This window comes from Bubalus kerabau, chromosome 2 (genome assembly GCF_029407905.1).
Source record: "Bubalus kerabau isolate K-KA32 ecotype Philippines breed swamp buffalo chromosome 2, PCC_UOA_SB_1v2, whole genome shotgun sequence".
Classification (NCBI taxonomy): Eukaryota; Metazoa; Chordata; class Mammalia; order Artiodactyla; family Bovidae; genus Bubalus; species Bubalus kerabau.
Window position 1 is genome coordinate 25,566,529 of NC_073625.1, and position 13,247 is coordinate 25,579,775.

General features: G+C 43.8%; 1 protein-coding gene across 1 annotated transcript in view; it reads left to right on the top strand.

Moving 5' to 3' along the window:
• Positions 1-624: 624 nt before the first annotated feature.
• ZDHHC2 (zinc finger DHHC-type palmitoyltransferase 2) overlaps positions 625-13,247 on the top strand; it is a 68,569-nt gene continuing 55,946 nt past the window's right edge. The window contains exon 1 of the mRNA XM_055567269.1: positions 625-970. Coding sequence (XP_055423244.1) covers positions 844-970 — 127 coding nt within the window. The 5' untranslated portion in view covers positions 625-843. The remainder of the gene's footprint in view (positions 971-13,247) is intronic.

Here is a 13,247-nt window from a genome sequence, read left to right on the forward strand (position 1 = left end):
CCCAAAAGCCTCGTGGAACGGAGGCGCCCGGGCAGTAACGCGCCAGCCCGGCCCTCGCTGTCCCCCGTTTACCAGGATCCGCAAGTTGAAGCGACCCTTTCTGAGAAGCGGGAGGCGGGGACCTTGGATGGGCGCCTGAGGACTTCGCGGTGGCGCGCCCCCAGGGGTGGCATCTCGCCCGTGCTGGGCCAGCGAGGGGATCAGGTCCGCGCCGGCGGCTCCCGGGGCGGCCCCTCCCCGGGCGTGTCCACGCCCCGCGCCGCCGCCCAGTGTCCTCGCCCCGCGCGGGGCCGGTTCGTCGGGGTCCAGGGACCCGGGGCGGGGGGCGGGAATGGAAGGGCCAAGGTGGGAACCTTCTCTCCCCGCTCGGATGCCCGTAAGGTGCCCGGCGGCGAGGGCGCGAGGGCCTGGGGCGCGGCAGGCACCGGAGGCAGTGCCCCGAGCGCACGCCGGAGGGCGCCGCGGGCCTCGCCGGGCCGGCGGCCTGGAGGGGGACGCCGGGGGGCGGGCGGGCCGCGCGGAGGCGGGGCGGAGGCTTCTACCGCCGCCGCCTCCTCCTCCTCCTCCCGCTCGTCGTCCGCTCCTCCCGGCCGCCTCCTCCGCGCCCTCCTCTCGCAGCCACCGCCTCCGCCGCGCTGAGGAGCGGGGAGTCCGCGGCGCCGGCTCGGGGCTGCGGGATGGGGACTTAGCGCCACGGCGGCGGCAGTGGCCGCGGCGCACCCGGCCGCCGCCCCGGGGCCCGTCCCGCCGGGGCCGCCGGGCGCGGCCAGCCCGCCCCGGAGCCAGGCCCGCGGGCGGCGGCGGCGGCGGCAGCGGAGCTGGGCAGGTGGATGCGGCTGGAAGATGGCGCCCTCGGGTCCGGGCAGCATGAGGCGGCGGTGCCGGCGGGTGCTCTACTGGATCCCGGTGGTGTTCATCAGCCTCCTGCTCGGCTGGTCCTACTACGCCTACGCCATCCAGCTGTGCATCGGTGAGTGAGCGCCCGGCCCGCCCCGCCGCCCCGCGCGCCCCTGGCCCCCGCCGCCTCCCACCTGCCAGTCCCGGGACGCGGAGACCCCGAGCGCCCGGCGCCGCGCCCCGGCTCTCCCCACCCACCCCGGACCCCCGAGCGCCCCGGGCGCCACCAACTGGCTGCGGCTCCTCCGGCCCCGCGGCCGAAAACAGCCTCGGGGCAGTCTCCTTCCACTCCCTGTACGGTCGCCTTCCCCAGACAACTCTCCGGTGACTGTGTCACCTCCACCCCGGCGCGCTCGCAGCCCAGCCACACCCCCTCCCTCGTCTGGCCGGTACCCGGGAGAGCGGGGGACCCCCGGCGCCCCGCCGAGCGGGGAGGTCTGGGGAGGCTGCGCTGGGCCCCGGAGGGCTCCGGGCTGGGCCAGGAGTCGAGCTGCGCCAGCCCCGCGCGGAGGACGGGGGCCTCGGGTGTCCGAGCTGTCCCTCCCTAGTGGTCCCTAATCCACTTTTTAGACATTTGTGACAGCACGCAGGGCCGTTTTTGCTGCCTTTACGATTTGAACATTGCCAATTGGACACTTTCTAGCTACGGAGAGGTGGAGGGAGGAGGATGGATCAGGGGACGAGGTGAGCTACTAGAAAGTGTTTTCAGAGATCTACGCGATACGCAAGACCAGAATTTAGGTGTCAGGATAATAGAAGGAAAAGAAGAGGCGACCCTTCCGCTGTTTTGTTTTGTTTTGTTTTTCCATCCAGGGAGCCAAGTGGCTCAAGTCCAAGTTTTAGGTTCCCAAATTGGTGGATTAGGGTGCTGTCAGTGCTGAAGATGAGAAGAAAACAAGAAGTTGATTATGCACAGCTAGGGAATACAGTTTGTTCCTTAATGTAAGCAGGCTTCCGTTAGAGGTTTTGTGAAAGCTCATGTGTTGTCAGAAAAGGATAAACCAGACGATGACGTTTCTGCCAGTGACTTGTATTTTGTGTTTTCATCCTCCAGAGCACTAGCTTCTGGTGAGACCAGGAGAAAGGTTAAAGAGTGGCCTGCTCAACGTAAGCGTTTTTGCAAGCTGCCAGATTCAGACAGAATCTTCTCCGAAGCCGTCTTACCCCAAAATGTTGCCCCTTGTGAGAAATAGCAGGTGTCAGAATAATACACCAAAATAATGACTAACTTTAAAGAGAATTGAGACTGATTTTCCATTTTGTATAGTTTTAAGGTTTGATATTATTACTTTGTTTATTGGATTAAGAAACAATATTTCGGTACCAAAAAAATAAGTGAGCTTTTCTTTTTTTTTTAAGGATTGTGTACTGAAATCAGGACAGCTCAACTAAGTACATAGTATTCAAGTTATCTAAAATGTATAGCAAGAAAGTTTTCAGAACCATGTTGTACTTTTTGTATTAACCGTTAGTTTTTAAATGACCTGCCTTGTTGAGGGATACTGTAAATGTTACATAACTACTAGAAACCTTTGTTGTATTTCATTTGTTCTCTCTCTCTGATGCAGTGAGCAGCTCCAGTTAATGGAATTGACACAAAAGAGGGGAGTCTCAAAAGGCCTCAATTATCAAAACAGGCAAACTGATTCACCTCTCTTATCACATTAAGCTAAGAAGTTTAGCCTGATGCAGTCTCATGTCCATCAGGAGGAAACACATGAAGGCACAGAGAGCTTTTTGACCTTTCCGGTTTCTTCTGCCCCAGCTGAGTTCTGCATGGAGGTCTTCCTGTGTTGAATGGACAGGTGATGGGGGAGGAAGTAAATGGAAGATTGCTGTTTTATCTGGATATTATTTTTATATATATGTGTATGTATGTACATGCTCAGTCATGTCCGACTCTGCAACCTCATGGACTGCAGCCCACGAGGCTCCTGTCTCCATGGGATTTCCCAGGCAAGAATACTGGAGTGGATTGCCATTTCCTACTTCAGGGGAGCTTCCCCACCCAGGGACTGAACCTGAGTCTCTTGCGTCTCTCGCATTGGCAGGTGGATTCTTTACCACTGCACCACCTGGGAAGCCCATATATATATATATATATATATACTTTTTTTTCTGTAAGTTTTTTTACATATACTTTTTAAAATTTGTATATACTTTCTATAAGTTTAAGATAAATCTAAAGTATCCATGAAATCCCACACCAGTATTTTAGTAAGTGTAAATTTGACTAAAGGAGGAATGCCTGTATTTTTTTTTTTAATTATTTTGTTATTCTTATTTATTTTTATTTCTTGATTGTACTGGGGTCATATGGGATCTTAGTTGCCTGACCAGGGATTGAACCCATGCCCCCTCCATTGGAAGGGCAGAGCCTTAACTACTGGACCACTGGGGAAGTCCCAAATGCCCCTCTTTAAACTAAGTGACATGGTCTGTTACTGATCTTTCCATGATCATCAAAAGTGAAGTCTGATATCATTTGTCTCACTGCCTCCTTAGCCTCGTACAATGCCTGTCATGTTGAAAGCGATCAATAAATAGCCTTGAATAAGCAACAACAAAATGGTTCAGAGACAATATCTCTGAAGTTGTCAGAAAGTAGTTTTTATACTATAGCCATAGAAACAGGTTGTAAGTAACCCTATGAAAAGTGTAGATCCTAGAGTCTAGAGTGCGTGCATGCTCAGTCATATCCAACTCTTTTTGCCCCATGGACTATAACCCGCCAAGCTCCTCTGTCCATGGGGTTCTCCAGGCAAGAATACTGAAGTGGGTTGCCATTTCCTTCTCCAGGGGATCTTCCCCACCCAAGGATCTGTCTCCTGACCCAGGGATCAAACCCGTGTCTCTTGCATCTCCTGCATTGGCAGACAGGTTGTTCATCACTAGTGCTATCTGGGAAGCCCAGAGTGTAGAAGAGCAAATTGAAAATGAACTTAATTCTAGAAACTGCGACAGTGTAAGAGTGATAAACTCTAAAAGCTTGAATAGTCTTGGTTGGTGGGGTGGGGAGTTGAAATTAGCTGTGCAATTCCCTGAAGATGATGGTGGTGGTTTCCTCGCTAAGTCGTATCCCTCATAAGCACCAGGAAAGAGGGCCCCTAGTGTTGTGGGCACACAAAACCAGGCTTCAGTCCTTTTCACAAACAAAGAGGAATGCCAACCTTCCCTACCCACCCCCACCCCCAGCACTGTTCACATCTCTGATTGCTCTGCCCTTTGTAGATCCTTTTTCTCTCAGAAGTAGCTGTTTACAAGCTGATTGTCCAGATTTCACCCAGAAATCATTGGCTAGGGTTGGGACCAGAGGGTGTGGGTTGGCAACTGGAGCTGGTGATTAACAGAATAGAAAAAGAGGGCGGTTTAGCCTTCCTTCTGCATCTGCTGGCAGCTGGGATGACCCTGAATATAAATGACTTTGTGCCCTTTGCTGAATTAACTGCAATTTAGGAGTAGTGCTTACCCTGGTATCCTTGGAAACCAGAGATAATGGTTCTCATTACAGTGGGTTTCTATATTTAACAACCTGGATGTGTGTGGTGGCTCTCTAGGCACTTTTCAATTAGCATAATGTTTGCTTAGTGTTTGGATTTTAGAAAAATAAACTCACATCTCTTTTTGGAATATATGTACATAAAAAATATAAGGGGCATACATACATTGTATGAGAGTCAAGTACTTGGGGTAAGTTTCCTTCCTGATCCACCAAAGAAGAGCTAAAACAGAGCTGCTAATATTTGTGATCATTCAGAATGTGTTTATCTAGTTTATTGATGTATTGGTTTCTCCTGTGCCTTCCTTCTGCCTCCCACTACTCTCCCCTCTCTGGCTTCTTTAATGTCTTATCTGTCATTTGGTCCTTTTAGTTTCTAGGTAGCTCATTTTCCGTATAGTACGATATTAATACATTTAAGGGTTACATTTATAAGGTGGGTGTTTAGGATGCAAGATAGAGGGGATGAGGATAGTCTGCAGGCATGCTTGCTTCAGGGAACATACTGAACATGAGTGATGTGTTTTCCAGATCCATTACGGCAGTCTTTGTGTTGAATTCACCTGTGTTGAATATGGTAACTGAAGTTTCCCCCTTTTAAGTGAGAACATGTAAAATTGCTTTAACCATTTTTATACTTTTTTATTTGATAATAATTTCAAAGTTATGGGCTTCCCTGATAGCTCAGTTGGTAAAGAATCTGCCTGCAATGGAGAAGATGCTGGTTCGATTCCTGGGTTGGGAAGATCCTCAGGAGCAAGAATAGGCTACCCATTCCACTATTCTTGGGCTATCCTTGTGGCTTAGCTGGTAAAGAATCCGCCTGCAATGCAAGAGACCAGAGTTTGATCCCTGGATTGAGAAGATCCCCTGAAGAAGGAAAGACTACCCACTCCAGTATTCTGGCCTGCAGAATTCCATGGACTGTATAGTCTGTGGAGTCGCAAAGAGTCAGACACGATTGAGGGACTTTCACTTTTTCAAAGTTACAGGAGAGTTTCAAGAATCACACAGTAAAGCTCCACATACCTTTCTGTAATCATTTTGGTTTCCATTTTTCTAAAATGTTTTCCTTCCCTGCCTTGACCTTCGGTGGGTGCCAGGAAATATTTGTTATTGAGTTGTGTGCTCATAGGGTTCCGAGTTTGCATGTGGGCTTACTGAAGTCATTTCAAGGAATCCGGAAGATTGAAAAACTTAAAGATCATTTAGGCCAACTTCCTTCGGCATTTGTAGATGATGTTAAATGTCTCAGAGTTGCTACCAGTTCTGTGTCCTTTTTCCAAATTAACCAATGTGACTTCAGCTGCTGTGCTGCAAATGTTAAAATATCTCCCTTTCCTTGCAAACTTCTTGCCAAATCTCTCTAGCCCAATGCAGTCCCTTAGCAAATTTGTTAAACTTTATGGCTGTTGTTTAATGAGTTAACAACTCATTAAAAGTAAGCTTTACACAGTGATTTCAGAACTTTAAGAGGGTTTATAATTTGGGCTAGATAGTTACAACACTGCTGTTGTAGTACAAAAGCAGCTTTAGCTAATTTAGCAAATGGGTCTGACTGTGTTCCAATAAAACTTTATTTATAAAAATAGCAGGTCAGACTGGGCCCTTGAGCAATATATTACTGACCCTGGAGTATGTTAGAAGTTAGACTATTAGAACTTTCTGATTGTGCAGTCTTTATTAATAAACACCTCTCAGAAATGATTGCAACCTCATATTACACCGTGATTATTGAAGATGTTCAAGAATTAAAAGAATAAATCTACATATTTAAGGGTCATTTTGGGAGATAGAAAATTATGTTTTCCTTCTTTTAAGGACATCTTTAAGGATTAAACATATAAAACCTTACCTGGATTCTGTGGTGAGCTACCATTAACTTAAGGCCATGACACATTCAAGGATGGAAACAATGGGAGTCTAAGTTGCTTTCCATCAGGAAATGAATCTGAGCCCATAGAGGAAGAACTGCGTGTTTGTTATTGGTAAACTATCATTTTAAAAAACTATGCAGGACATTAGAGCTTTTTAAGAACAAAAGTACAGACAAATGATCTTGAGAATACGAATGTTACCATCTATAATTATTAAAATCATTTTAAGTGACATGGAAAGTGACATCCATAGAAGACTTACACATACAAAATATTTAATGCGTAATTAGAAATTATTTCTTGTTGACAGTAATAATGTGAAATGTATTAGTTCTGTAACTTTTCTTGATATTATCAAATATTTTAAAGATTTTAAATTATCTAAATAGAGGGATAAGAACTCAACATTACTTCAAATCTAAAATTTAAATGTATGAAATATACTGCAGATTCTTAACCTATGTACCATTTGACTTTAATACAAATGGTCAGTGGGAATGAGAAAAGACTCTGCTTAATGCTTTCTTGATTCCATTTAGTGTGTCAGAAAACTACTTTTAATTTGTATCCTAGACAATGCAGCATTACTATTTTCTATTAAATCCTATTAGAGACAATAAAAGTAAAGCAGTTACTAGAGCCCTTATAGTGCAGAGATACTCAATAAAAGTTGAATGAATTAATGTTGGTAAATTTTATGAAAACATGAAATTGTATCATGTAAATAAATGAGAGAAAAGGGTTTAGAAGTCAAAACAATGTAAAGTTTGTTAGGAAAAAAGTTTACTTTCAAATGCTTACTGAGAATGTCGTGCATGCCATCAAATTAAATACTTGCTTGAGTGTTTCCAGTAATTAAGCCAGAAGCTGGAGGGATGGTTTCTTAAGTGAAGATAATTGTCTCTAGAGAAGGTGCGTTTCCACAAGGTTAGAAAGAGGCCAGCCTCAGAGAGGCAGTGGAGCAGGATTCATTCAAAAGCATCTATTGAACCCTTGTTATGTGCCAGGCACTTCTTCCCCACAGAGATGGTTTAGAGGAGATCTGAAGAGAGATCTTTCCCTAATAGCTAAGGGGGGAAATTGCTTCTGGAAACACAAGGCAAAACTGAAGCCTTCTGTCCAGCTTGGGCATAAGGAGAAGGGTGGTTAACTTTCAAAAATGCTGCTCCCACAGCTCAGGGGCAGGAAAGCAAAAACAGAAAACAAAACATCCCTCTCCTGGGAGCCGGTTGCTGGACCAAGGTTAAATGAGAGTGATCAGTAGGTAAAAAGAGCTGATGGAGAGCATGTCACTCATTTTTTTTTTAAAGATTTTATTTATTTATTTTTGGCTGTGCTGGGTCTTCATTGCTGTGCACGGGCTTTCTCTCGTTGTGGGGATCGGGGGCTCCTCTCGTTGTGTTACACGGGCTTCTCACTGCAGTGGCTTCTCTTGTTGCGTCTCCCAGGCTCTAGGGCTCACGGGCTTCAGTAGTTGCAGCTCAAGGGCTTAGTTGCTAGCCACATGTGGGATCCTCCGGGACCAGGGATTGAACCAGTGACCCCTGCACTGGCAGGGGGATTCTTACCCACTGGACTACCAGGGAAGTGAGAGCGTATCACTAGTGAGGGGGCTGTCTTCTCATATTAACAATCTTGCACATAGAAGTATCTCAGTCCAAGGTTATGAGCAGTGATTTTTGCCTCAGCTGTGCCCTGTGGGGCTGTTTCCGCTGCTTCATTTCTTCCCTGATGCCTGGGCATCTTTCACTCTGCTCCCAGCTCAGGACCTGTGACTTGCTGAGTGAATGTGAGCAGGCAGAGAACTTCCTGAATACAACTGAGCCCACAGGAAGGCTGGAGAACCCAGCTTAGAAAATAAAGCAGAAACCAAGAGAAGGTGGCTGAGCTGGAATGGACATCACGCCTTTGGAGGAGCTGCTGCCCTCGTGGCCGGCCATGCCCACGCCCTGGAGCTGCCCTGCTCCTGTGACTCAGTTAAAGATGCTTCTGGGAGCATCAGCCGCCTGGGCTGCTGTTGAGCCCACATCCCAGGCGACAGGGTTTATTTAGCAAGAGCAAGGTGCTGGATCTCTTTGGCCTTCATGGTGGGGAGAAGTGCCAGAGAGACAAAAAACAAACAAGACAAATATTCCAGAGATTAGTCTGGATGAGGAGCTCTCAGGGAGAAAATTCTCAGTGGTTTTTTGTTTGTCTCATGTGCTTTTCTTTTTCATCTTGATGGAAAATTATGGAATCATGGCTTACATGTTGGGATTTATACTGCTGACTTCATGCATTTTGACTGTTGTATCGCAGCTCTCAGCCCTCTTAGGAAGTGATGAGTTTGTGGGTCCTCTGAGATTCCAACACTGTTTGTGATGACTGGAAAAATACTGTCTCATCTTACTTGCAAAGTGATAGATTAGCCATAGATTCTTAATATTCTCTGTTGGGAAAATAGTTTTCCAAAGATCATTTAGAAAGATAGTCTTAATACTATGTGGAAACCTATGATTTTATATTACCATGTAGATATACTACAGAGAATTAATAATAAAAATATAATTGAATTAATTTCTCTAATGGTCCATTAAAAATTGTTGTAATATTTTTTCTCTTATTCTTTTAAGGGTGATTTTGTCATATCTTAATGGTTATCTCAGTCAAATGCTGAGAATGGAAAAGGGTGGAATTTTCAGGGCCGGGTTGGGATGAGGGCAGCGGGGAGGAGGTAGATGACCTGATTTCTTAAGAAGCATATGTTAGCAATAAACTCACCAGCTATGATGACTTGATATTTTTCCTTTCAAAATGAAATTGCATTTGAAACCTTTGTGTAGCATTTTTCCTAATTTGACTTTTCATCTGACTATGACTTTTAAATTTAATTATAAATATTAGTGCCAAAAATGTTAAAAATCATATTTATTTGGGAGACACTGGGGTAAGAATATCTGCTGCATTTATCATCTCAGTGCTTCTCTGCACTCTGAAATGCATACTTGACAGCAGTTCATTTTAGATATGTTGTTGATTACATTTTTAAATGCAAATGAAAGAGAAGTGCTTTTATAGATGACTGAGCTTTATTTCTTTGCCAGTTTTTCTCCACGGTGTCCTGAAATTTCTCCTCATGTGGAATGTCAATTAAGCTTTCCTGCTATACTTAAAATATTTCGACCTCTTTGGGTTTATTCAGTAGCATTGCTACCCTGAAGAAACAGAATAGTCCAAATCAGTGTATCAATACATTAAACACCAAGCAAAAATAAAAGAAAAAAATCTTTTTCTCTACATCCTTTAAAACCAAATGTCCAAAGAGTACAGTAGTTTCAAGGGGTAGTTTATCTTCATGATTATAATAGGTATAATCCTTGTAAAAAGCATTTCATGTATTTCCAAGAACTTTATAGATTTATTTATCAACTTGATGAAATTTAGCAGACCAGAATGCTTTGTAATGCATATCTATTTTCTTACATATAGATAAAATTAAATTTCTATCTCTGTTGATCGCATTATGTAAAAAATGGATTTTCACAGTATTTGAGTATGTTTGGGATGAGGTGACTTAAAACCCAGACTAGATTGTGTTGCTGATGGTTTTGGGGGGCCCAAAGGTCAGCTCAGAAAAGATAGTAGGTGGCCAAATCTGAAGTGGGGCTTTTCACCAAGTCTGTAAGGATGTGAGAGATGGTGCAACTTGAAGTACAGTCTCTGTAATGTCTGTATAATTCACACTGGAAATACGAAAGACAGCCTGCTCCGAAACAGCTGATGCTGAGCCCTAAATGAGAGACACCTGGTACCATTTACCAACCAAGAAAAAGATTTCGGTTTTATGAGCCTCAAACGTGAAAGTTCTAAGCCAGCTCTGAATTGCAGGGGCTAATTTGTGATCAGGTTTTTTACACAGTGGACAACTCCATGTGACATGTTCTAAGAAGAAAGGCAGTAAGGGATTTATGATGCTTAACTATGAGTAGTGATTATCCAGGGCACCTCCAGGGGGGTTCATTAATGTGAAAGGATGAAGGGCAGAGACCAGCTGGACTTAATCAAGGCTTTAATTAGAGCCTATTTTTAATGAAATGCAGCTTATTCCAGGACTAGAACACACTATAAACTAAAATATGCAGAATTGAGAGCTTTATGTTGGTTGGAAGGGATCCTTGTAGGCCCCCGTAAACTTGCATTTTAGCAAGCAATTTTAATCCAAGAGTTGAATGCATTTCAAACTGTCCATATTTTTTGACTAGTTCTTTATTCATTCATTCAAAAATATTTGTTCATGGCTCTTAGAGTTTACATTCTAGTTGGAGGATAGAAAGAATAAATCAGAGACAGTGGAACAGAGATGGTTGGGGATGGGGTGACCGTGGATCAGCAATGGTATGGAGATGTGGGAACAGATACGCTGAGTAAGCAGTTGCACAGATGAGTTTGGCATTTGGCAGAGAGTCTGGACCAGAAAAATTGGGGAGTCCTCAGCATATGAATAAATTTAAAGTCTTAACCTTGGATACATTTGTTCCACCAAGGGAGAGAATGTAAATTAAGCAGAGACGAGAACCAAAGATGACCAACATTGAGAGTTTGGGAGATGCGTAGGAACGAGCAAGGAAGACTGAGAAGGGATTGCTAGTGAAGTAGAGGAAAACTAAGAGGCTGTGGGGTCCTGGAGCCTGGGGAAGAGAGGGCATCAAGGAGGAGGGAGCAATCCCAGTTGATAAATATGTTCAAATGGGAAGTAAAATAGGGACTGAGAACTTAACAGTGAGAGATTAAACTCTTGTTTGATTACTATGCTCTGAAGACCCCCTGAATTTAATCTCAAAAGTTCTACTAAAATGAAAAACATATACCAGTGTGTGAGTTGATGGGATATCTGAGTTTGTTCTATCCAAATTATAAAGATTTTGTTCTGTTAGGCAAGCTTAACTTTCTTATATTCTGAAGATAACCTGTAGAAAATTTCATGAGAGCAGTAACCGTGTCTGGTTACCATTGTAGCCTGGTGCCTGACACAGAGTAACATTCAAGACATAACTTCTCTTTAATGAATGGGTGCTCACTGAACTTGTTAATTGACCCTTTTGTGATCACAGTAGACATTTCAAGCTTCGGAGAACATGAATCCTTTATGAGAGAATTATCTGCTTCAGCTTTTTATTATTTGATCACTCAGATGTTCATAAAGAAGTTTGTAATGTTTTTACAGTTTCAGTTTATTATGGGCCAAGTTGTACCGTCACCCCGCACCCTACTCATATGTTGAAACCCCAACCCCCAGTACCTCAGAACATGACTCTATTTGGAGACTGAGCCTTTAAGGAGGTAATTAAGTTAAAATTAGGTTGTTAGAATGAGTCCTAATACTGTATGATTGGAGGAAATTTGGACACACATGTGGAGTGACCATGTGAAGACACAGGGAAAAAATGGCTGTCCACAGGCCAAGGAAAGAGGCCACAGTAGAAACCAAACTTGCTAAATCTTGATCTTGGATTTCTGGCCTCCAGAATTGTGAGAAGATAAATTTCTGTTGTTTAAGACACCCAGGCTGTGGTACTTTGTTATGGCAGCCCTAGTGGACTAATACATAAATGTAACAATCAAATGCCTCTTTTTTTCCTTTCTGAATATTGAAATGTAATCATTTATAGGAGAAGGCAATGACAACCCACTCCAGTACTCTTGCCTGGAGAATCCCATGGACGGAGGAGCCTGGTGGGCTGCAGTCCATGGGGTCGCTAAGAGTCGGGCACGATTGAGTGACTTTACTTTCACTTTTCACTTTCCTGCATTGGAGAAGGAAATGGCAACCCACTCCAGTATCCTTGCCTGGAGAATCCCAGGGACAGAGCCTAGTGGGCTGCTGTCTATGGGATCACACAGAGTCGGACACGACTGAAGTGACTTAGCAGCAGCAATCATTTATAATAAGGATTTAGATGACAAAATTAATTGTATAACCCATTTGAAAAGTTATAATTTAGACTATGCAAAAATATTTGCCCCAATATACTTATAAAATAATTGCTAAAAAGATAAGTGACATGCATTTTCAGGAAGCACTCAAAGTCAGCCAACCTTGTCCAGAGATGCTATATTCGATTTTAAAAGTTTTCAGATAACTAAAATCTCCCCTGATAATGCTAAAAGTTTAACCCATTTTAGATTAAACAAAAAAGACTTCCTAAAAGATTGCAACTTCCCCTTCCTCGCCTCAGCCTGCTTAAATAGAGTATGCTGTACGTAATTTAACTTTAATTTGAGGCCATCAGTCTGAGACAGATGTGTGTATGAACTGAATATCCAAAAATATCCAAGACCCTTGAAGTCCTTGGATTTTACATTCATAGTTTCATCTATTTCCTATTGACTGTAAAAGGCCAAGGAGGCGTGGAATTTGTCATTTTGCCTAGACGTTCTTCTGAATCTCAAACACTGAGAATCTGGAAGGACACATGAATGAACCACTTCAGTGGAAATGCTTAGCTAGACATCTGTATATCAATAAAGCTTTGTTTTTCTCTACTTACCATTTCTGAGCTCACATTTCTGAAAAAATTAAACAATGAAAACTCTTCATTGTGGAAATAACCAGAGATGAGAAAGAAGACTTTATCTGCAGGTGAATATTACCTCAATTTGTGGTTTGAGAATAGTCTCTGGAGCAGATGATTTTTAAAATTTGTATTGTGGTAAAATATACATAACATAAAATTTTACTATGCTAAGTGTGCAGTTCAGCGGCATTAAGTACATTCACATTGCTATGCAAGCATCATCATCAACCATCTCCAGCACTGTTTCATCCCAAATGACACTCTGTACCCATTAAGCAGTAACTCCCTGTTCTCCCTGTCGGCCAGCCTTCCCATTCTGCTTTCTGTTTCTATGATGGACTGTTCTAGGGACCTCGTATATATGAAATCATGTATTTGTCTTTTTTTGTCTGTTTATTTCACTGAAGCATATGTCTTTAA